Source organism: Camponotus vicinus, unplaced genomic scaffold (assembly GCF_025532165.1).
Source record: "Camponotus vicinus isolate PSW18456_S1 unplaced genomic scaffold, iyCamVici1.0 SCAF_11, whole genome shotgun sequence".
In the NCBI taxonomy this organism is placed as follows: Eukaryota; Metazoa; Arthropoda; class Insecta; order Hymenoptera; family Formicidae; genus Camponotus; species Camponotus vicinus.
Genome location: NW_028141947.1, coordinates 8,879,776 through 8,907,196, shown reverse-complemented (window position 1 = coordinate 8,907,196; position 27,421 = coordinate 8,879,776). Strand labels below are relative to the sequence as shown.

General features: G+C 29.9%; 1 protein-coding gene across 2 annotated transcripts; it reads left to right on the top strand.

The window, feature by feature from the left end:
- Positions 1–313: 313 nt before the first annotated feature.
- Positions 314–27,421, top strand: LOC145961828 (LIM and SH3 domain protein F42H10.3-like). 2 transcript variants are annotated; one of them, XM_083082307.1, is made up of 6 exons: positions 314–964; positions 11,704–11,798; positions 23,275–23,546; positions 24,818–25,021; positions 26,076–26,224; positions 26,476–27,421. In XM_083082307.1, exons 1-6 carry the CDS (start codon positions 896–898, stop codon positions 26,653–26,655), a joined length of 969 nt encoding a protein of 322 aa, XP_082938433.1. In that variant the 5' UTR covers positions 314–895; the 3' UTR covers positions 26,656–27,421. The 2 variants fall into 2 exon arrangements, with proteins under 2 accessions (XP_082938433.1, XP_082938434.1); XM_083082308.1 differs by lacking the exon at positions 24,818–25,021.

Sequence of the window (27,421 nt, the reverse complement as noted above, 5' to 3'; positions counted from 1 at the left end):
CATTTTTTCAAACAATTTCTTGATTCGATTATATGATTTTTCTTCAAGATTGATCTTTGGTCAGATATATAATCAAAATTGCGTGATACTTCTGCAATAATTTATTACTTTCCACGTGATCAAAAGAATGAATATAAGAAATGAGAAATTTTAAAGAAATATTTAAAAAAGTTTTACGTATTTTCTTTAACTTCAAAACTATCACGTGATACCAGAGATGATCGCGCCGGTCCTGAGTCTCGCGCTTGCGCGTTCGAGCAATATCACGTGACGCAGCATTCGCACATTCGCAGTACGCAGTACACGACAAATCGCCATATTGACTAGTGTAGTGCGATCCGCCATAGCTGTCAGTTGACGGTTTTTTGTGGCTAGGCGAGAGGACGAGAGGGCAGTGCGGTTGATGCGGCTGGCGCCCGTGCGAGCTCGAGGGAAGCTTTTCCGCTAAATTTCCGTGCGTCTCGCGCGAACAGAATAAAGAGTGGGCGGGAGAGCTCGGGGAAGGAGCGAGGAACGAGCAGTGCGTTGGAAGCCACCGTCGACGGTCAATCGGGAAGCACGGTCGCGGTGTTTTTCCCGCCGAATTTTCGCGAGCATAAGTAGGCGCCAACGATTCGAGCAGGCGGTTTCGTATCCAGCAGTCCGCTCGCCTTCGGATGTGTCGCTAGTGTGTACATATATATCACGCACGTGCAAATACCGACTCCTCCCCGCCGTACATACGTATACATGCGTACGCGCGTGTGTGCTTATCGAGGAATAGGGATCTAGACGAGACGCGTGCATAATATCCGCGGAAAAGCAGACCAAAGTGCGCGAGTGGTGGTGAACATACACACAAGAGAGGAGAGGGAAGAGATAGAGCGTGCGGCGAGACGAGGAAGAGGAGAGAAAGATGAGCAAGACGTGCGCTCGCTGCGAGAAGACGGTCTATCCGATCGAGGAGCTCAAATGCCTCGACAAGGTACGTAAGCTTCGATCACTTTATCCTTGTTCATCGCGATCGAGAAGAATTCGAATCCTCTCTCGAGCCTGATCTTCGAGGAAGCGCTTTTCTCGAGAAACGAGGAGCGAGAGTGACAGAGAAAGAGAGAGAGAGAGAGAGATACACAAAGGGAAATGGACAGAAACAGAGAGATGGAGAGAGAAAGAGAGCTGACCATTGCGGGAGAGATGTACCGTTCCATTGAGAAGGGCTCGGCGACCTTCGCGCTGTGTCGGTCTCTCTCCGTCGTGCGTGCGTGCGTGCGTGCGTGTGTGTGTGATGCACGCGTGTTTAACGCTGCGGAACGCTCCACGCTCGCCGAAGGGAGTCGTCTACTTGTTGCGCCGCGACATGACGCGACTCGAGCGAACGACTAGGCTTGTTACATGGTCTAGAAAAGTTGTTTGATTTAATGCCAATTAATATCTCGTGAATCTCAAACGGATGAAATTGAAAAAGGAGTCGGGTATTTTTGTTCGCGCGCCGTTTTCACGAAAACAAGATGACGAAAACGAGATGTTTGACATTTGTAGAAAGGATTGTGAGATGAAGTTTTCCACGAGGATGAGAATATATGTATTATAAATTATAACAGATTCGAATTGAATTGCGTCAGTATATTCTAAAAATTGTCAGATTCGTGCATCTATTTAACGATAAAATTATTATATTTTCCATCAATGATCAAATCGAACAAAAAAATTAAATAGAGATAAAAGTGTCAATTATATTTAGTATCAAGTGTTTTAATTCTCTCATTTCTCGAATAATAATATTATTATCGGGTAGTCATTTTTTTTTTGCACATTGAGCAAAAGAAACACGAGTTTAGTTGGATAATTATATGCATGATATTTTCTACATGGGAATTATATTTTTGTCCGAGTAAAAAAATAACAGCGAATAACTGTTTCTAGCGTAATAAATAAAGAAGTCGGAGATAAAGACGAGAAGATAAGACAGGATGAACATCTCGTTCGATTGCACGCACTTCAGCTGCTTTCGAAACTCGAATCTCTCTCTCTCTCTTCTTCTCTCTTTTTCGATAACTCGTTTTGTAATGTTCATTTCATTTATTGCTATCTGTAAAGTGATAAACATAATAATGTTAAGATCATCTGAAAGAATTTAGCTTTCGCATTTAAATTAATATTAAACTAGATTTAAAGTTTTTTAAATTTATTGAGAGAACATATATATGTATTTAATAAATTTTAAAATATTTTATATATAAAGTTGGCTATTTATATGAATTAAATAAATGTCAATAAGTCTCAAATTGCGTTCTCATTAAATATGATTTCGTGTTTTTTAACGATAACATGATACACAATTTATCGTTTATAAGGATTTTCTTTTTCAATCATAGTCGAATGTAATATTGTGCTCGTGGCGCATGGAAAACGGGTACGAGCATTTTTCGAGAGATGGATAAACGGAGTGGGAGAACATGCAGAATGTACCGTTCGCATACCGATTGCAATGATTTGACTCAACGTTATAACTCTGTGGTATCTAGAAATTTAGATTGCGAAGAATTTAATAGTTATAATTGCACGACATAATTTTATCCTTTATTATATTTCATCACATAGCAAATTATATAGGCAAGAAAAGATGACAAGATTCCTTAGAAGGAATAATAATAAGAAACAATATCTAGAGACGTCAGGATAAAACTAGGAATACTCATACATTTACATAATTTTTTATACTTTTTTATTTATAGAATTTTTCTTTTAAAATATTTCTGTATTTTTTAAATTCATAAGATGTGCATTCTGCACGTTGCAAGTAACGATGTTTCGCGAATATTAATTGAAAAATATCAGCATTACATTTACATACTATTATCGTTACATAAATTTATTTTGAAACAAATAAGTTGTATGTATTAGCGAAGTATATTTTGTGTGGTTTTTCTCAAATAATTTTTAGATCAAAAAATGACGGAAATTTAATGATAATATTTATTCTCATTTAAATTTGTTTGCAAATATTATTTAAAATATAATTCTTGTTGGAATTTTTACCTCGTTTTAAACGCCATTCAAGTAGAAGAATATGACACTCACTTTTTTACTTTACTTTTTTTTATGTCAACTTCCGCTTTAGTGGCGGATAAACCTTGAAATTCTAGAATTATGATTCGCATTTTGTTCAAAACATGAACGTGTTCTGCTCGAATCCTTGCTAGTCGTGCCATATGTTTTTATCATAAAAGACCATGGTGTGTAACTCCCGTTTACTTCTATTCGCTGTGCTATAATTTATCCGACTCATTCTTGCGAACGACCTCGTAGGAATCTGAAATTAAGTCAACTGATTATAAAAATTTTTTATTCCAATCTTACGGTATTAATATCTTGGAGTTCTATCTCGTTTAAATATAATTTATAAATACAAACTTATCTATGTAAAGTGTAAAATATTTAATTTAAAAAAAAATGTCATGAATTTACTTACAATATTCGTAGCAGTCTTTTTTATTTTTAATAGTACTATTATTTAAACAAAAATTATTAAAAATAATTATGTGTAGATTTTAAAAATTAGCTATGCTTGTTGCTATTGTCACAATATATAAACATAAGATTATGTAAAATAAGCATGATTTTATGGTAAAAAATCACATTTAATGAAAGATAATTTGTTTAAAAGGCCTCTCACATAAAAATAATGAGTCATATATAAAAGCTTTGTTATTTATTTATTATTACACAGTTCATCATTTAATTTTTTCTGGCAGTTGTTGCCAAGATGTTAAGAAAATTAGCGCATTATAGCGGATCAAAACTTTTTCTACGATAGATTACAGGATGTACCGTTCTCGTTTAGTTCCGCTCACTGAGTCGTCCTCAGTTCCACTCGCCGTGATATTCTTCGTCTCCTTTATCCTTACGTTGAATGACCGATATGAGCAAGCAGTCTCTCTACATGTAGAAAGAAAAAAAGAGAGGGAAAGAGGAGAAAAAGAAAGAAACTCTTTGCATATCATTGCATTTAAAGAATTTCTAATTTAATAATAATATTAAGTAATTTTTCTATTAAATTATTCTATCCAAGAAAAAAATTTTTATGCATCTATATTAGATATATTTAACTAAAACATCGACTGAGACTTTTATATTATTTATTAACAATCTTAATCCACGTTTTGAATATAAGATAGATGAATATAAGATATTAGTCGATTTTTAAGAATTCTCTTCATTCTAAAACGGTTTCCATATAATTCTGAGCATATTCATGTATTTTATAAATATGTAGTTCCAAGAATAAGTATTATTATAATATATTTTAAATAATTCAACCTTGAAAGAGGGCATATGTATAGATAGAATAGATGAAGAAGAGGCGAATATTTTGAATATAATACTTAATAAGGTATCTTTGATGTAAAAATAAACGTATAGACGATGTTTTAAGCACATCTTATTTATACTGCTCTGTACTAGAGGGTTAATAAAACTCGCTATGAGCGAGTTAACGGGGCTTAAATCATGTGGGCGGCGTTCCGCGTTGGAAAACGAGCTTCGGGGATTTGAGAGGAAGTCAGGATCCTAAATTTGGATGCGTATCGAGCCACACAATTGCCACGTTAGTTTTCTAAATTCTCTCGCATGCAGCATGCATTTATCGCATTTTATTGATTTTATTGCTCTTTCCACAAGCGAAATAAAAGGAAACTTGCTTTGCGTGAAGCTTTTATATTTTTTTACACATATTGACAAAACTTAATTAATTTCAATTAATATTTTAATGATATAATGAGCCTTTAGATTTTCTGTTTTTTTGTCAATTAAATTTTCTCGATTTTGAATAAATTGCTTGAATATTATTCATTTTTTTAAATATGTAACTTTTAATGACTTCGTACATATATTTAATATTTATTTATACATAATACAGAATATTAAAAACTATTTAACATACATATATATGTGCATACATATCATTCAAGACAACGTACAATGAAAAAGTGGCGATTATATTTTTTTCCGATTAACTAGAAAATACTAACCAAATCCTTATAATAAAGTCTAAAGTTCTAATCATAAAAAATCGAGTTTTATCGTGAAATAAACTAGAAATTCTGCTTGATTTAAAAAATGCTTTCCACCATATACGTCTTGTTGGTTAATCAAACAATTTTTCTCAGTGTAAGATTTCTTATAAAACGATTTATGTATTCTTTGCGATTCTCTTTGTAGATCTTGTTTACGCTAGAGTTTATGCCTGTTGCTATCGCATGTTCTCGATGTTTTATGAAATTGCGGTTGCGAGTTGTAACTATGTTTCTCCCGTTTTCTCGAAGAGAGAGAAGGAAAAAAAACAAATGGAAGAGTGCGGCACGATATGAAGAGATATTGAGACAAGATGTATTAAGTTATACGACCAACAGGCACAAGAATTAAAGACACAAGAGATAAAGGGGAAAGGCTTTAATGAAGGAAAATGCTCGTATTCAACTGGTCTCTCTCTGACAATGAGTCGAGTGAGAACTAGTTATACGCTAGTCGATATTTTTTGTTTTTCTCTTTCTTTGCGTTACTTTTCAATGATTTAGCGCCTGTTGGGATCAGAATGTTCTTTTCAATTAATTTTTTTATTCTCAGACGAATCTATAATTTCAATTCTACGTTTTGATTTATTTTTTTAAACGAGCAATTCATTTAAAACACGTTTTACTCCTTTTGTTGTATGAATAATTCTATGTATAATATTTTATAATCAAATATTAATTTATATTGTTTCTATTAATATACATTCTTGTACATTTTCTCGTTTGTTAGCATAATACTGTAAAAATACTTATTAAAATTTAAAAAAAGAATGAATCGAGTAAAAAAATTGTGAGGCTGAATAAAAAATAGATAAAATACTTCAGACCGAAATTTATTAAAGGTTTCAATTTTTTTATTTTTATTTTTTCTTATTTTTTTATTATTTATCATTATTTTTACTTCTCTACGTATTTAATTTGTATTTTATGCGCGTCTTTATGAATTAGCGATTAATTTACATCCCATTAACGAAAAATAATTTTTCTTTTCTCTTTTTTCTTGTATATGATAGGAATATGTTTTTTAATTATAAATAATTGTTATTATCTCAAGCATGATCTTTTGGGCTAGTGTTTTTAACATATTTTTTTAACATATCTTACTACTTTCTTAAAAGAAATATATTCTTTTGAGATTATTAAAAATTCTGCAATTTCAATATCGCTTTTAAATTTACTTTAACTATTATATGTATGTATGTATGTATGTACATTATCAACATACATATACAGGGTGTTCGGAAATTCAACCGACAAATTTTCAGAGGTTGTCGGGGGTACCATAAGAATCATTTTTTGCAAATGAACCTGGGGTCGGAAACGTGTCATTACATCGCTACGACATACGGAGTGTTCGAAAGAGTTGGGACCTCGAAATATCACAAAAAATAGAAGTTTTACAAAAAATTGTTTCAAACAAAAGTTGTAGGGTGAATATGCAATCAAAAGTGGAGGGTTCCATTTCAAAAATTCAAGGTAGCCTTGTCGTGACCTTGGCGATGCCATCCAAGGTCAAACACATGGCGCCAGTAAATAGACCTTTTTACACCCTACAACTTTTGTTTGAAACAATTTTTTGTAAAACTTCTATTTTTTGTGATATTTCGAGGTCCCGACTCTTTCGAACACTCCGTATGCTATAGCGATGTAATGATACGTTTCCGACCCCAGGTTCATTTGCAAAAAATGATTCTTATGGTGCCCCCGACAATCTCTGAAAATTTGTCGGTTGAATTTCCTAACACCCTGTATACATATACACAGAATATTTGATTAAAAACTAATTATCACTTTGATTATCAATATATATTATTATCTGTAGAGAGAAATACATCAAATTAAAATTGCGGTTTTTTAATATATATAAAATATGGATCAAACAAAATTTTTTTGGGTAGAGACATTTCGGAGATTTAAAAGTGATTTTTAATTTTATTAATGGAAATGTATATATATTTAATGCAATCGTCATTATTTGGTCAAATTCTCTGATGGTAATTTATTGTAATTTAATTGTACATAGATATAGATTATAACAGACGAGAGAGAGGTCGATCTTAATCTGTTGCTTTCTTATCGTTTAAGAAAATCGCGACGAATTATTCCATGGATATATGTGTGTATTTCTTGACAGAGTCAAATTTTATATGGAATTATCGGTTTATTCACATTCTTGATAAAGAGATGATAATATTCTAAATATATTTTATATTTTTATGATATTGTCATTGTTGTCAAGCGCTTGATTTTCCATTTATTCATTATATCATAATGCTTTTTGCGTTTAATTATCTGTAATCCGATTAGTGACTCTTTTCTAGATCCACTGGTTTTCAGTCATTAAATTCCTGCTATGCCAACGATGCGATGTAGCATCCGGTTATTTCTCATTTGATTGTAAAGGTGTAAATATAATGACTACATACAGAATTCTCAGAATGTATTATTTCCTAAACGCACGAGAAAAACGGGATTATCCTTACATTCAATATAATAATCTTATTTTTTGTAAATGTGATATGTGTGCACGCATGATTTAATTTTAATATACATAGTAACATCGCAATGTGTGTCCTGTCAAAAATCACACTAATAAGCGAAGAATATGAAACAATCTAACATACTCTGTTAATGCAATTACTTTCCGATAATATGTGAATTCTAATTAGACAAAAATTTCAGATGAGTGATTCAAATGAGACTATGATTTAATATTTTACATTTGATATTTTAAAGTGAGATTATACAATATAACAGTTACAATTTATATCCCGATTTTTTGTTTTTAAATAACGTGTATTTCAATTTTTTATTTTAATTTATGATCATAAATTAAACATTTTTTTGTTAAATTAGTATCTTTTAGATTGATTCTGATCGATTCTGATTTATGAAAATATGCGACATTCGAATAATTTTTTAAAATAACAATTGATATAAATTTCTTATTCTTTATGCATTTACCAAGTGAAACGGAATATTTTTGTGTTTAATTCAATTATAATGATTACAATTGTTATCAATTATATTAAATAGAGTGTAATTTATACTCGTATTTCTGCTATAAACCTAACGTCTGATATTTAACTCGTTAAAAAGGTTATCTAAGATCATCATCCGATTGTCATTGTTCTACTGACTGCCACTTACTCGACAATTCACTATGTAACTGAACTTTCTCTGTTGATGACAGTTCTGATTTAAACACTATTCTTCTTGAATTTTTAGACAAAAATCTATTTTCGCACCTCACATATCCTTTTTTTTTTTCTAAACAGAATTATTGAAATAAATTTCATTTAACAAATTATAATTTGCTTCGTTTTATAAGAATATTTATAGATTTCCAAATAACATTTAATTTTTTTATATAAATTGTATTTTTTTTTATTGTGCTAAAACTTATTTGCAACGTATAAACGAATGATAAAACATGAAATTATTCTAATTACAAGCATGGTTCGAGTTTAATAATACAGTACATTTAATAATACAATATATACATGTTTTGCTGCGATTGCATTATAAGAATAAAGCACCGCTGCATTCATCACCGACCGCATTCCGGCATCGTTTCATGAATTGACATTGGTGACCTGGTCTACGCACCGTCTAGAAATCAATTCGTGCCGTGCTTCATGAAAAAAAGAAATTCCTCCGATGTTTTATTTAATACACGGCTATTCGCCGATACTTTCTGAAATTAAGAGCAAGAATTTTGTCCAGTGAAACTCTCTGTTCTCCTTGCAACGTTTTGATGTTGCAATATATTGACACGATTAAAGGCGCATTTATTTGTCGATTATATTCCGGTTCTTTAAAATCAGATAAATGCTGAAGTTCGATTATTGCATAATTGATTAACTGAGGTTATTTTAATATAAAGAATTATTTTATATTGATGTATCTATGGCAAATGTCTTTTTTTTAGATAATTTTTCAAAAAACGAGAAAATTGTCCAATATGACTATTGTTATTTATGAAGTCTAATTTAGTGTTCTCTCATGAGATCGTTTTATGGATTCACTTTGCTCCCGCGATTGTTCTCTTATATGCGTCTTTTGAAAGGATCGTTAAAATGTATGTACATGTTGCGCTGTACCTTTCAGTTTCCTGTTTGCTATTTTGCAAGAGAGGAAATCCTATGAGAAAATCGCGGGCTGTTTGCGATTGTAAAATGTAATGGAAGCATAACTAGTGAATATCTTTCCAAGTGATTTCTCCGAAATTCTTAAATATTATACAACTCTCATATTTTCATTGTACTAATTTATTTTGTTATTGTTCAAAAAGATATCAAATAGCTTGAAATTAATTCTTTTATTCTCTAACATAGGACCTAATAAAGAAGTTTCAAAGTTGACTCATTTTGGTAATGATTAGTCATTTTATGTCTAGATCATTAAGATCGAACTGTCGGTGATTTCTTTCTTTGGTGATGTGTAACCTTTGTCGATTCCTGAGAACGGCCTTGCCGATTGTTGAAGCTCTCGATATAACTATGATGATCTTTGATTGTGCAGATTAACTTAATATATAGCCGTTGATACGGTGAATAAAAATCGTACGTATATGTTCTTCGTCCGGTTAAAATAACTTATTACGACGGATCTCTAAATCCATATATTTGCAACAAAGAATTACATTGTAATTATATAATAATAGATTTTATAACAATAACTTTATGTCGATTTAAATCTAAACTGAGCACAATTAAAGATGCTTCGAAATAATATTGTAGTGAAAGAGACATCGAAAAAAATATAATAGAAAAATTACAAAAATGTAACAAATTTAAACAATTAATATGCTAATATTTTAGTTTTGTAATTTTTCTCTGATATACACTGTTTTGAACAAATAATTATGATAATAAAATTAAAAAAGATTTTATAATATCCTAAAAAATTGAGAAATAAAAATTTTGTATTATATCTAAATTTGCAAATTTATATAATAAAAAACAGAAATGTATGCTATAAAATATATTTATCGAATTTTAATATTGATTATTAAATAAAATGTAAAATTTGCCGCGAGTATCATGCAGTATTGATATTCAGCTCGTTAGAAAAATTTTAATGGAATATATATATTGTTAAATCTAGGATTAAAAGTTGCAAAAAACAAATCAGAAAGATAAGACCTAATCTTACCATACATCTGATAACCTAATTTTACCATACGCTTCTATAGTCTTACATTGTTTAGTATTATTTGAAGCGTTTTAACATTGCTTAATATTTATAAATAAGATTATAAAAGAATTACGCACAGTTGTTAGATTATAGCAGATGTATTTGACTCGTATTGCATTATAATACGTGAATGCCATGGAATCTATTTATCAATAATATATCGAGTACAATGCAGCAAGGCTGAAAGTCACTTCAAGATTTAACTAAATATCGCTCAGCCTCTTTGTCTTTAAGAACGAGAGAGATTATAATAATTGCACTTTTAATATATACCATTAACCCGTCTGCAGAATCTTATCTCGGATATTAAAAAATTATATTTCTTACCCTTATCGGCTCGTAAACTTCGCGAATCAATCCGAAGTGCATTATTATTAGCATATGATTATCTTTCGAAACAAAACGTCATTACTAGTGATTTATGGAGTTATTGGGGGCTAATAAGAAGTCACAAAGATCATCCTTTCTCTACCTGTAGGAAAATTGCTAGGAAATCTTTTTCTTTTCATTTATCTTTGCTCGGAGCAGAATAATTAATTTTTTTTCTATATTTTTGTTTTGTATTAGTAATTATTTTATCTTGATCGCAAAATAACTTTATGATATACAAATATATATATATATATATATATATATATATATATATTCCTTATTATACATAATTATTAATATCAATTTGAGGATTCTCACGATCTGTGAATAATTTGATCAAATAATATTTTCGATGTGCACTGATTAATAGACAGAAATTTTCAATAAAATTTATTTTTTATTATATTAAAAACTATTAATATAATAATAGTTTCATCTCTTATAATTAGCATGATAATTATTACTTTTAATAATTAAATTGTATGTATCTCATTAAAAGATTACGTCGGTGATAATTGTCCACGTTAGACTAATATGCGATTATTCATTTAAAAAATCGTATTGTTTTCGTATTGATAATATAAGATATTGACAAAATTCATAATACAATTCGAATAAAAATGCAAATTATTATTGTCGTTACTATTATCATCGTTAATGATGTTAATCATTATTTATGTCGATGTTTTATTTATTGCAATTAAATTTTATAAAATTATTTTTATTTTTGAATTTTATTACAAATTCTTAAAAATGAGAAATGTGCAAAACTAAATAGAATATTCTTATAACAAGATTGTTAAAGATAATTCTTTATGTTAGAAAAAATATTTATTTAACATTTATCAGTGTAATTGTTGAAAGCATTAAAGATGAAATGCTGCATATATACAATATCAGATCGTGAATCATATAATGAATATGCATTTTGTATTAATCGAAATTCGAAGTGTGCAACTGTATTATATATTTTATTCTTTTTATTTCTTTTTTTTTTCGTCTTTCTGTGCTGTTTGTTTCGCAACAGTGTAAGACTGACAAATCGATATGGAATGTTAATAACATCGTTTCCTTGTTACAGATATGGCACAAGCAATGTTTCAAGTGCCAGGGCTGCGGTATGACCCTGAATATGCGAACATACAAAGGTTTCAACAAACAGCCATATTGCGAGGCGTAAGTAAAATATTATGTATCTTCGTACTTGATTCCCACCTTCCATGTGATTGTGTATCTCTTGTCCCTCTGACGAAATCCACGTTCCACTTTATTGCAAGAAGAAAGTTGACCCATGAAAATTACTGGCGGTGTTACGAACTGAATTGTGTCGTGTTTCTCTTTTTTTTGTGTCACATAACAAATTGCCTTATGTAACTTTAGTTGCGATATAATGTAACTTAATACTTGCTAGCGAGAACTATTATCTGAAGAAAAAAAAAGAACTAATGATAAGCATAAACGAGTTTGTTTCTTACATGTAGTATTTCACGTTCTACATTATAGTAGATCTTGATTATACATGTTGTGTAGCTAATTGTAAGATCTGTGAAGTTAGCCCGAAATGCGAATTTTTACGAAATTGATATGGCATTCGATTGTCCATAGTGATAGTTTGTTCAATTTTTTAATTAATTTTTTTTAAATATTTTTATTATTTTTAATATTTTTTAATATTTATTTTTTAATATTTTTATTATTTTTAATTTTTTACTGAGGTGGAGAAATAATGAATTATAGACAAATATGTATAATCGAATGTCATACATTAATTTTGTAAAAATTCACATTTCGAGATATTAATTTCACAAATTTGTGTAGCTATTTTCACAAAATTTTAATATTTATTTTTTCTCTTATTTCTAATTTTTCATATCATTTCTATCCTTGTTCTTAAATTAAGTAACAATGCGCAAATTATTCTAATTTATTATCCAACAACGAGAGAAAGTACACAGCAAAAGTCATAAATATCTTCTTTGTATAATTCAGAGAATTATCGCATAAAGTATTTATTTAAGATCCACGCATGCAATTCTCAACTCGTTTAATACTCATGCGAATAGAAGCAAAGCATTGATATTAGTGATGCTAATGCACGCTGCTTCGCAGATTTCTCTGTCTGACGTGCATGCGTTATAATAACGCGACGTTTAATATCCGGTAAACAATAGAGAGGAACTCGAGCAGAGGACTCGAGAGGAACGTGAAAGCGGAATAGTGGCCGGATCGCAAATCGTTGATAGTTAAACGCATGCCAGGCGTGTCGACGCGGCGAAAGCGAGCGCGGTCCTTGCGGTCTCTTGCGGGGATAATACACGACAGTCACGCCTTCTCTCTGCTGGAGGATTCTCCTTTTAAAATCCACATCCAAGGACTTTTAAACAGGCGCGTGCGTCCTTTTACACACGTCGCCGGTAGCGTAATAGTAATATTTTACATAAGCTGACGTCTCAGATTTTGCTCGTGTAACTCTTACCGCGCAGAATAGATATTATTTTCTAGGCTCTAGAGTTATCTTCTACAGCGATATTTTGCACGTGACTCGCAAATTTAATGCGTTTTCGTTTAAATAAAGAAACTTGGAAACGATGATATATTATATGTATTATTTGACATACATTTGAGAATGTAAGACATTTTCCTTTTTTTCATTTTATAATCCAATGAAGATTCTAAAACTAGAAACTTTCTTGTTGATAACGATATTATATATATAAACATATAACAGATAAACATCTATTAAAGATAGAGTTACAAACGCGTACTTTCAAAGAAGACATTTAAAACTGGATATAATGCAGCTGAATGAAAGATCATGCTTGATCAAAGAAATGTAATAAGCAATACCGAGAACCAGTTTTTGTTTTTTACCTCGAATACTTTTATTCTCCACTTGATCTTATAACTCGATACAAAGTATAATGTGAACATAATTCAGAAGAGTTATAATTTTGTAGATTCTAATTAGTATTATCGAGTGATGGATATTACTGTTTTTCATGATTAAATTGCTTCGTCATAACAGGAAAATAAGTCCACTGCTTATTTTGAGGAATATGACGAAGCATCGGATTATCAGCAGGATGTTAATAAGAATGGTTATAAAAAATTTCATCTCGCGAGACAGTCATCCATTTATTATTTTAGCAAAACAAATAATAATTATAACTATTTTGCGGTGATATTAAAGTCTGATTAATTATACGTTTTTTATTATATTATATGAGTATTGCTTTAAGTACAAGCTTTAAAAAAGATTGCGATTTTTAAACATTTTATCAGATAAGACAGTAAAAAATGTATATATTGTACAAGAAGCTATATACAGATATATATAATTGCATTTAATTAAGAGCAAATATTAAACATGAATTACGTAAAAATTCATCATATAGTCTATAAATAATTAGACTCGTCGGGAGACATAATAAAATTGACTTGGCGTTGTGGTTAATTTTGTGGCCTCGACGAATATTAATTCTTTTTCTGAGCAATAGGAGATTCTGAGAAGAAACGTGCGAAGTTTTAACGTTTTCTTGCGATAGTCTCCTAACAGTTTATTTTGTAATTATTTTTTTATATAATTGATGTGTAGACAATGGAAACATTTTTTATTGCTCTTATCTGTTAAAAAAATAAAATTTTTTAAAATTTAAATACAGACTTCATGAAAGTTTGAAGAAATTACCAACTATATTAAAAAATTATTTTATTCTAAGAGATACTCAAATATATTTATTGGATTCAAGATAAATCAAATTTACAAAAACTATAAATAAAGATTGCGATGAATGTTTTGGATATTTTAAAATCTTTTCTTGATCTTGATAGAGATAAAATTTAATAAAACACCAATAGATCATCCGAATATAATTTTCGGAATTAATTTTGTCATAATTTCTTTTCGATGGTAATCAGACCTGTTGCAGCTTCTCTCTGCTTTCATCTTCATATTAGTATGCCACGTTGCATCGAAAGATGCATCCATGACTCGTACAGTATTCCGTTGTACATCGCGATGACGAAATCTTCGAGTCGCGATTCGAATCTGCATCTCTCTCTCTTCTTACGTGCACATTTCTACTCTTATATGGCGCTTAATATGCTGCGTAATGACAAATAATTCGCTCGAGACGTTTTGCTCCTTTCTCTTCGACGAGAAAGCGTCATCTGAAATATTTAAAAGAAAAAGATAAATGCAACCGCCAAGAGAAAATTATTTGATCCATTATAAAATAGCCGTATATGCATACATATGGTTAGAAGACTATCAAGAACAGGATATTAATGCTTATAATTTAAAATTGATCTTATAAGCAGTATAAAATTTTTATTTAGAAATTTCGGAATAACTTTTAATAATTTAAATAGTTTGCTTTTTAATATTTGCACACATGGATTATTAAATTTCAAGTTCCAAGCATTTGTTCAATTAAAATGATTTGAGTTTATGATAATTTATTTTGGTTATATATATTCTTTTATGCATGTTGCATATTTCTATATTTTATTGTTTAAAAAACCTACAAAAAAATACAAAAAGTAAAAAGAAGGGATTGTATTTATCTGCTGAATTTGTCTGCTCGAGACATTACATTTTCCTTGAAACCAATCAGAGGAAATGAGTACAAAGTTAACGAAGTCAATGGCGCAATACGAATAATGTCTCATCGGGAGAATTTCGTATTCCTCAATTACAACGGATATGTGTCAGCGATGCGTGTCGAATCAGACGATGCATTAAATAAGCAAGGCAGAACACGTGTGAGTTGTGAGATTCATTCATTCGTCTGCTTGCTTTATCCCTTCCTTACGGCCATAATTTTATTTCTCGCGCTCATTATCTTGCCTCTATTGCAATCAGTTTTAATTCACTCATCGTTTTTTGCTCCTATATTTCTAATACGGCCTCATATTCAGCTGTGCTTTAATTATTATTCATCAATTACTTCAAATTTTTGAATAATAACTACTGAACATTATATATAAAATAAAGTGTTACATATAATTATATATTCATCTTTTTTTATTTCAAATAAATTTAATGAATTGATGAATTACATATATATCCAATTTCCCCAGAGACATGTATATATATTGTATTGTTGAACAAATGTAATTGTATTAAATATGTATAATAATAGCAAACATTTTTATCTCATTAATTCTTACGTATTTCTATTTTTGTTATATACATTTGTACTTGGATTAACTTGTTATAAATGCAGTTAACACGGTTTTGAGATTAACTTGAAAGTGCGGATTGGTCATTGTCTCGAGATTATCGAAAAAAAAGCGAATTAAATAAAATGGAAATCTCTTTACGGATATAACATTACGATTAAATGAACACGTGTTACAAGTTCTCTGTTTCTTGACATATGTACATGTGCGCTGATACTCTATACATATATATCGAATTAAGCGCTTTACCGGATAGCAAAAGAGAACATGTGCGAGAACTTTATGCGTCTTCTTTTTAATCTTCGCCTTTTCTTCAACATTTGCGTTCTTTCTTCATACGACGACTTTAGTTTACCATGTTATTCTGAGCGCAAAAATATATTTTATTTCAGTGGAATTTTTATTAGAAGCTTATTTTTGTCTCAGATTTTTTAATGCTAAGTCTTAAAAATTAATGTAAGATTATTACGTCCAATTAAAAGACAAGTATGATTTTTTAAAAATACTTTATTATTCTGTTTCCTTAAGATTTTCTTGAACTTTTATGTATTCACACGCGCGCGTGTTATTCTTCCAAATTTTAATAAAATCGTACATATGATATCATCCGTGACCGTCATCGGTTCACCGCGAATGATTCACTTCCCTCGACGACATTCTTTCCTATTTAGAGGATGTGGCACATTTATGTCGCACACATGGCATGTTGTGCGTGTATTCAATTGCAAATTAGCAATATTTTTCCTGTTTCATATAAGGATATTACATCGGATATACAAAAAGCATGTACTCATCTTTAAATTTGGCATGTACATTAATTTTTAGAAGAAGCTAAAACAACTAAAATTATGTCATTGCTGAATTATAGAAACGTATGTGCTTTTTTGTCATGTTTTATTTATATTATAGCTTCAGATTTTTTATTAAATTTTTATTTTTATTTATATCAATGCTTAATGAAAAATGATATATATAATGCATCTATATTGGATCGCGTTTAGGAGTCATTTGCCCCGATGTCGCGCAGATGGAACAGGAAACTCCGCCGCCTGTCACACCGCACTTTTAGCTTCGAACAATTTAACAGCTAGTCGTAAAGGGGGGTGCCCAGCCTAGCGTGGCTTGTCTGCGTGGCTGCGTTGAACCGACCTTGTCCCACAATGCACCCATCTCTCGGGCTCCATCGTCGCTCGAGAGTACGGGCATATGAAATTTTATAAGTCCGTGTTCGATATGTGCAACACACGGTGCGTCACATGCATCGCTCTCTCATTGGAAATCTCCGCGATTAAAAATAAATCACTAACGTTCGCATCCATTATGCGTAACGCGCGATTCATGCGAATCGCACGAGGCGAATTGGGAATGAGCAAGCGATATGCATGTGAATTTCTAGCGCAGCATCGAAAGCGAATATATGTGATATTCTGCATAAATCTTGTACGAAATCCGCGAAAAGAAAGTCTCGTTAGATTCTTTTCAACATGATAGCGTGTATTTTTTTGTTATTGAAAGATATCAAAAATTCCAAATCGAGATATTTTTGAGAGATTAGGCAATTAAAAGCAAATATATTCAAAACATACGTGATTATTATCTTTATAAATATTTTTGTATAAATTTCGAGGTAATATATCCCAATAAGCAATTTTTTATTGTTTTACATTACGTTGTTAGGTTCTCTCGAAAGCTGAACTTTTTATGAAGTAATCTGTTGTGAGAAAAATAATATCTTTTTAAAAGGCTAACATTTTGCAAGCAAGATGCCTAATCAAATGTACAAATAATATGCTTGCTTACAAGTGTATAATTTTTTCCCACAGTTAATTAAATGATAAAGTAATTATTAATTATGATTCGCCTTATTTCTTAATCGAGCAGACATGATTTTATATCGAACAATAAGCATTCACTTTTGTCAAGATTTAATAATTTCAATTTTCTATTTTTTTTCTCTAATGTAATATAATTATATAAATTACGATTGTGTAAACATTTTTACATACAAATTTCAATTATCGAGAGAAGATTGTATCTATTTTTAGGAAAACGACACAAATCTTCTCTTTAATAGTTTTATATTAATAGATAATAAATTATATCTTAATACACAGAAAAAAGGACATTCTTGTTTTGAAAATATATTTAGCATGGAAATCTTGAAATGAGATTATATTGCGTTAACTAAAGAAAAATAGAATTGCTTGAATAATTGCTTACTTGAACGAAGCCGTTTTATATAGTTCAATGAAAAATATATTCTTATGATTTAAGATTTAATTTTCTTGAATGGAAAAGAAACAATATTAGATAGAAAATAACATTTTTAAATCAAAGATTATAATTTTCTTAAAGTAGAATTAAATAATTATATATTCTTGAGATGACAATTACAATATTAAAATAAGACTATAATATTGTTGAAATTTAAAATTATTAAATTCTGCTAAGAAGATTATAAATTGTTGCGTATATACGAAACAATGAACGCGTTAGTTTAAGTATATAAGTTTTGATTTGACACTTATTTTTTTCTGTGATAATTATATATTTTAAATTCACAGCACTTTTCATATCCGCACAATAATATATTGGAGAAGAAAGGAATAAAATTTCATGATATTTTTAAACAAGGAAGCGAGGAAGATCATTTTTTCTTAAGGATTTTCATGCTCTTTTGTCTCGGCCTTCGTGAGAATTTCTAGAATGTGGACAAAGATACGGCTTCGCTTTGTCGTAACGATTGACGAGCGGCAAATACCGAAGCCATCTGAGATTTAACCGCAGTAACGGAATCCAATAGACCCACCCTGAGAAATTTCTCCCAGTGGAGCAAGTTATTGCGCGAAACTTTCCGAACATTATTGCGCATTGGTGTAATGTAATTGTAATTGCTTTCGTGATTACAAAAATGCACTGCGGTTTTGAATTCTCCGACATTATAATATCATTATTCTATTTTCGTTTGTATTGAAAATTGCTATTAAAAAACTTTAAAAATAGAAAATGTACAATTGTACATTTTCTTTGATACTGGTCAAAATCTTGTACTCAGAAATAACTGGACAGTAAAATTGGTCAGGAACTGACTAATTTTACTGTCCAGTTATTGACGAAGCATGCGTCGCCCAAACCTGTTAGTTTCTGGCTAGTTAAATTGGCCAAAAACTAGCTAGTGACTAGGATTCCTGGCCAGTTACTAGCTAAAAAATGATTGAATTTCTACTCGGGAAGTATACAAATCTTTGACTTATTTTTAAATTCAATAAAAAATACTAAAAAGTCTAGAAAAAATAATAAAATATTTCTGATTTTTTATATAATAAATCAATTCACATTTCAATCGCAAGTATTGCAAATTTATCAATAGCACATCTAATTATAAAAATTTACAAAGGAAGGAAATAGAAAATAAAAAAATAATGTTAAATTTATATTTTTTAAATTCCTTTCTCTTCTAACAAAGTTATAATCAATCTATGAAATTATTATGATAATTAAAGATAAAAATCAAATTATTAAGAAACATATAAAGATTCTGAATTTTATAAATCATAGAAAAAACATGTTTAAATTTATTATTCGTTACATCAGATTGAAAAATAATGATGTCTTTAAGCTATATTATTAATATATTTAATGTGTCTGATATAATTTAGTGTATAATGTTTTATACGCTTATCAATGTTATAAATTTATCAATATTATCTTGTTGTTCTTCTTGTTGTTCTCTCTGTTATTTGATCGGCACGATAACCAAGTGCAACAGATGTTATCTGCTCCGGTATATTAGTTGCATTCACGTATATACGTAATATTTGATAAATCGAACATGTGTGGGTGTGCAGTGTCGCATTATGTAAACAGGTAAGAAGTTTGGCTAAACAATGAATCGTATCTTATCACGTGTAGGAAGGATGTTACTTGCATAAATTTGCATTGCCCGACGTGGAATATTAGTCGCTTATTTACACACGATGTTGTCCATGAACAATAATTAAGTTTATTGTATTTGAAGGAATATATGAGATACACCCATACACATATGTATTAACATATCTATTGCGCATTGCATTAAATCCGATTATACTCAAATAAAATTAGTAACTTTTTTTGCTTCAATAAAAGGATATATTGCATACATCAGATGATTTCACGAATGCCTTGAAGCGTTTTAAACCCACATTCTTATGAAATGTTTTATATTTTTATTTTATATGAATCGCATATCTTTTTCTCATTTGCATCAAACTCCCACGTTTTTTGCTTAAGATATGTGTTGAATGCGTAAATGGAATTCAATAAAATATTACGAACATATGTCATAGTTAAGTAGATAGACAAGCATTTAATAAGAGATTAGTCATTGCTGTACTTGTGCATATATATAGATAGTTAAATGATTCGATGAATCATATCGTCGCATGTTATATCGTTGTCACTATACATATATATAGCCAATAATGAGAAAAGATCTCATGGGAAAAAGATTTGCAAATCACCTATATCAATTTTATTAATAAATTATTTTTTTTTAATATAAATAATTATAATTAAATATATATATATATATATTTTTTTATATTTGCTTGCGATAACAATAATTTTATTTGCAATCGAAATTAAAATTTAAAAATATAGCATTTTGAAAAAAGAATATATCCGATTTTGAGATAAAAATATCGCTGATATATATCTTGATTCAGAATTGTTTTTAATAATTTATTTAATAATTGTTTTTAATAATTTTGAGGACATACACAAGTTAAATTACTTAAAAATTCTAACTTTTTAATATTACATTCTTTTAATGTGTTAACAATATTTTTTAAATATATTACACGTTATGCATCATGTAATCCTTGCAAGAATTTAGTTTTTATTATTAAACGCAACATTATAGAGAGAAAAAATATTTGACATTTGGAAACACGAGTTTTCTTTCGTATGTTTCATTCCGCTAACTAGTTTTCAATTATAATCTTTTCGTTATATTTTTATTTGCAATGTATCATTTGAAAAATTCGCAGAGTTTTCTTATTATATACATATATACCTATTATGTTATTATTTACATCTAGCATGTAACAATCAGAAATATGTACAATCGCATGGGAAGACACGCAAGACCCATTGTTTTCCAATTTTCCTCGTTTACAGCTGTTCTCTTGACTCATGTTGTTTTTTTTTCTCAACATTATTTTTATATTTGTTTCTTTTTTTTCCATGTTAAATTCGAAGAACTCAAATACGCATCAGGTCGACAGAGCAATTCTTTTTCGCGGAACAATGGCTATCCTTCGGCTTCTCCGGACAAAGAGAGACGGGAGTTGCATGCCTATTATTCGTACACACTATGCACCGGCACATTACGTAATCGCATAGCACAATTACCGGGTGAGACAACGCGTAGGCATCGTATATGGGAAACGAAGTTGTGACACAAATCTCAATTATGTCTCGCGCGTGTCCACAAGACAAAATTAGTTAATACGTACAAAGTGCGTTAAAGCCGATTTACATAATCCACCTTGTGACGTTTATGTGACACGTGTGTCTCTGACGGTCATACAAAATATATATTGACTAATTAGTGTCACATCAAAAAATTTTAGTCCTTAACATAATTTTCAAGAGATTTTTTTGAGAAAAAGATTATTAGTTGTGCGATCTGATTTAATTTGTTTTCAATGAGGAAGTAGTATTTTTCGTTTTAATCTCTTACATTAAAATTTATATTATGTTTATTAATACGTGGACCATAGTAGAAAGTAGTAACAAGTAATACAGGTTCGCGCGTAATTTCTATTAATACAATGCAAAGTACTTCCTTGGATGTTGCGTCAGTATCAGTGTTTTTATAAACGCGATTCTTTGTCGATATACATTCACGCATGTCATTCAACGCATTCTCATTTACTGCAAGTCCATGTATATGATTATGCATTCAGGCATCGATTTCTATCTCGTTTCATAGGCACCGGATAGTTACCTCCACCGCAATTAAATCGCTCGAGTTGCCGGCCAGAAAGTTTCTATCGAATTTCACTCAACTGATTACCGGTCGATTATTAATTTCCCCCTATTCTAATTCACATCGTATATGGCGTTTTATACGTGAAAGGTAAATTACTCGCTCGCGTTGCTTAAAATAACTTACTTATGCACGTTTAATTTAACGAGGTAAATGTTAACGGTTTATAATAAATATGTGTAACTTTTATCCGCCCAATTAATATTTTCATAATTGCAACATGATCAAAATATACGCTTAAAGTGCTCCAAAATAAGAAATAAATAATGGTTAGTTTTATTGAATAATAGTTTAAAATTGTTATCGAGATAAACCATTATGATTCTACAATCATCTACATTTTTCATATATATATATATATATATATATATATATATATATATATATATATATATATATATATATATATATATATATATATATGTTTAAATATTATTATTACTATAATATTAATTAAATATTACTATTATTATAATTAATATAATATATTATTTTAATATATTAATATATTATTAATAATATATTATAATTATTATTTATAATATATTATTATAATTATTATATATTAATATTATATATTATAATTATTAATTATTATATATTATTTCAAGAAGTTTGTACGATTGGAGATACAATACAAAAGCAAGAAAAAAATTTTATATTATCGAACGAAAGTTAATTATACATCTGAAAATTTTCTTTAAAAATAATCGAAATTAATTTAGAGAAAAATTTCTAGCAAGGCCATGATTATTTACATAAAATCCACGTATTTAATTTCCAGCAGATGTAAGTTTCTCCATAAGAACAACGTAATCATAGATAACGTTGCTCTTACGGAGTAATGACGATAGCAGCAGAAATGCAAATATCGTTATCATGTGCGTGAATACACATTATAGTTTACTGTTCACCTTGTACACGATGTAGGAGATGAAAAAAAAACAAACTTTTCGGGTACAGTCGCATAATCTCCGAGGAACATAAGTTCGCTTTATATCGTTTTCCTTCCCGCGCCTATTATAATCGACATAGTGCACAGAGAGGATGTTCATGATAAGAGTGACGTCGTTGACCGCTTGTCGTTCACTTGGAACTTGCATTATTCAGTGAATCTCTATGTTTCCTTTGTAGAGGAAGTCCGCCGGGGGAATCTATGTAAAAGGCTTAAATATGCGTGATATTCTCGCTAAAGAAAGAAAGAGAGAGAAATAAGAAACTCATCTGAAATACGACATAACGGGTGTATTGAAAATAAGGAACAACATTTTAAACTTGAAGTGACTTGAAGTAGAATTTCTTTATTTGACAAAAATTTGATTTTTGAATATTTTGCGAAATAAATTCGTTCTATATTTCAGATTTAAATAAAGAAATTTTTGTAATTTTTTGTAACTTTCTTAATAACAAGATTTATAATTCTTTTTATTATAGACACATACCAAAAGCCAAAGCCACCACGATGGCAGAGACACCGGAATTGAAGCGTATTGCGGAGAACACGAAAATACAGAGTAATGTGAAATACCACGCTGAATTCGAGAAGGCGAAAGGAAAATTTACGCAGGTAGCAGACGATCCAGAGACTCTCAGAATCAAGCAGAATAGTAAGATAATCTCGAATGTTGCTTATCATGGTGAGCTCGAGAAGAAGGCGATCATGGAGCAAAAGAGGACAATGACGGGAGAAAATGGTGAACAAATAGGTAAATGATAAATACAACCACATGTCTTCTTTTTTTGTTGTTACAATGTATTTCTTTAATTTATTTGTAATATAAAAAATATAATTGCCGTATATTATGTTTTTGGTATTATTTTATATTATTGTTTCGTAGTAAATCATTAGATATGGATTATAATAATAATAATCTCTAGGTACAACTTTGTCACACACTTAATCATAAACTTGCTATTTTGATGCTTGATCGTGATTTTAAGCAGATTATCATTGGGAAAATGTTACTGATCAAAATGTGATTTGTAAAATGTGATTTCATTAAATTAGAAATACTTTTTTCCTCCGTTTTTATGTATCAATATGTTTCACAATTTATACATTAAAATTATCTAACTTCATTATATAAAACGAAAATTACAACAATAATAATATTAATACTGCTCGTGTGTTGCAAAGCAATAATAAAAATTAAAAATTCCAGGGCCAATAATACGAGCTAATTACTAAGGTCTAAATAAAATAAATACATATAATAACTCCGGGTCACTCATTTGTTGTGCTGCCGGAACATGTTCTTTTGCAGGGGTTCTTATTGGCTTCTTTTTATTTATTTATAGCGCTCTAACGATTGTTTCTTTTTATACTTATGATTTCTTTATCTCTATGCGGCACTTTATATTTCTTACTGAAGAAGACTAAGTAAAGTCGAAACGTTTTTGTTTTTTATTAAACGAATTTATTATTATATGTATTTATTTTATTTAGACCTTAGTAATTAGCTCGTATTATTGGCCCTGGAATTTTTAATTTTTATTATTTCATTATATAAATCACCCTCTCAATAATCATGTTTCTCTCGCAGACTTAATTGTATAATGTAAGCTAACTATTTCTTCATTTTAAACTCATTTTAATTAATAATAATTTAATTAATGATGACGTAGCAATATATGTGTAATCATTAAACTGCAAATTATATGTTATGTGTGCATTATTATTTGTGATAATAATCTTTACTTACATATTAATGTACATTTCTCTCATTTATTCATTAAATTCATATTTTTTTAAAAATTCATATAATAAAAGTAATTACGACAATTATGAATGCATTTAATACATTGCTGCTCAACCAACTAAAAACGAAAACGAGAACATAAAATGCAAATGGATGAAGAATTGACACGTATCGAATTATTTTCTTTTCAGTATCCATTACACACACTCGCCGTTCATAATAGATAGATTGTCGCTTCTTGTTGAACCTATCGCTTTTCTTGTGCATTGTTGATATAGAATATGTAGAGTACACAGACGGTACGATCGCCCCTGCATCGAGTTTAAACGCCAATCCGCCGCCTCCAAGAACGGCGAATTCGCCGGTGCAAAGGACACCAGGTAGGATCGCTGATTACGATCCCCTTAGCGAAGCGAGGCCGAGTCCTTATTCCGCAAGGCAAGCTGCCACCACTGTCATTTACACAAGTGACAAGGGACCAGGTGCGTTGATCTTCGCGACTAGAATCGCTGCAACTATTCGCTATATGGACGTTGCATGACTATTATATTTCATTACAATATAGAATAATATACATATTCTATATTATTTAATATAATATATTACATAACATTTTTTAATTAATAATATAATAATTGTTAATATAATAATTATTATTGTTATACGAATTACATTCAAGAATATCTAAATCACATTCTAACATTTATCGAAGAAATATTTTGAGACAATGTAATAATAATAATAATAATAATAATAAGAGATTCACTTTGAATATTCCGTGAATTACTTTAAATTACTCACGAATAATTTTATATTTTTTAATTATATATATATATATATATATATATATATATATATATATATATATATAAATAATTGTGAGATATGTGAGAAAAGGATGAACATGAAGAGGGAATTATTACAATGATATATAGATTATTTGATGACTTTATTCAATCTTTTGCATTCTACAATTGTACGTAAAATGAACATGCTTGTAGCATAAATATACATAACTGGTTTTAATAGATCAGATTTTTATTTGATCTTATATTCTTATATGTAATAAACAATGCATTCCTACTGTAAGACGCCAGAGTTATTACGATCTTGGATTGTAATGTCGTTTGAAAATTTTATCACCGCTTGTCAGATTTAAATCCTCCTTTGTGTCTTCATCATTATGCCTGCATATTGTCATTTCACGCGATTCATTCAGAACAAAGCCAAATCAGTACTTGCAAATCGAAGCACTTTGCACTAGAATTAATCGTTGCGACATCGCTACGTTCATCTTGTTGGGGAAATAGAAAGCTGCCTATCATTTTAATCATCTTTTTGTGGGTTTCATTGTGGTTTACTTATTATTAAAACTTTGGAATAATTTTAATAGGTCGACAGATTGCGCCAAATAACAATAGTTATTAATGAGAATGAAAGGATGTTTATAACAAAACAAATTAAGCATTTATATAAATGTAGAAAATTATTTGCAAATTACATGTTTTATACATGAAAAAATATGACATATTGCAGTGACGAATCCACCGACACGAAAAATCGGCTCGGTTGCTGACATCGATCCAGTAAACGAATATTACGGATCGTTAACGCCAGCCACAACAATAAACAATAATCAGCATCAACTTCAACATCAACCGCCGCCACCGCCCCCCAATGTTGGGGTAAATATCTTTTTAATTACATCGCATATATTGTTTATTATGTCTTGAATTATTTATTTGAATATAAAAATTATGACATATGATTTTATGAGAAAATATTGATTTGTTGCACAAAGTAAATTTTTTAAATAAATACTTCAAATAATTAAAAGAAAAATAAAGTATAAATATTAATGTAAAAGAAATAGAAAAGTTCTCCAAATGTATGATATCTGCTATATAATTTTATGTCTTTTTTTATCCTATTGCAGAGAGTGTACAGAGCGATGTATGACTATGAGGCTCAAGATCTTGATGAAGTGAGTTTCTGCGACGGCGATTTGATTGTCAACTGTACAGCTGTAGATGAAGGCTGGATGACCGGATTGGTGCAACGTACGGGGCGACACGGCATGCTACCAGCTAATTATGTCGAACCGGCGCAGATTTAAATATTTGTTTTTCATATCGAGCTTCCATTCACTAACTATTACCGTTATTTAGATCGCAGCGCGCTTAATCGGTGCGTTTTACTGAAGGAAGAAACAAATATGCGATATAATACTCGAAGCAATGCTTCTATTCGGTTCTTGTTATTCGTAAGTTTATTCGTTTGAAACGACGAACTGTCATTTTAGGAAATCAGATATCGAAAGATGTTTCATGAAGAAACTTTTTGGTTTTTGATCTGATATATATATAAATTTTCGATCATTTTTTATCTCGATTACATTGACATCGGTTTGGATAAAACTAAGTTTTTCCTAAAATATACCAACAGGAGAGAGACAAATAGATTTGAAAATTATGAAATTTGAAGTCAGTTTTATAAATGTTCGAAAATGTTTTTCATAAGTATCCCAATTTGACACTAGTACTTTTGACTTCAACAACCGACTTCCAAATGACAATATATAGTTTTACATGTTATATAATTCCATAATGGGACCAAACTCTACATAACTGCGATAAATTATGCCAATTAAAATTATAATTCCGACAGCTCATGGAGTGATATATAGTGCTAATCACAGTAATTAGGAAGAGCCAAGTAAAAGATGTCACTTTTATTTCTTTGTTATTTACACAATTTATAGTTATTAAATTAACGTTATTTCTTTGCTTCGATATTTTTTGTCTTGGCGAATTTAAATTATATAATTAAAATAACAAAAGCTATTTATTAATTTGATTCAATTAAAAGATTTCTTAAGAGTT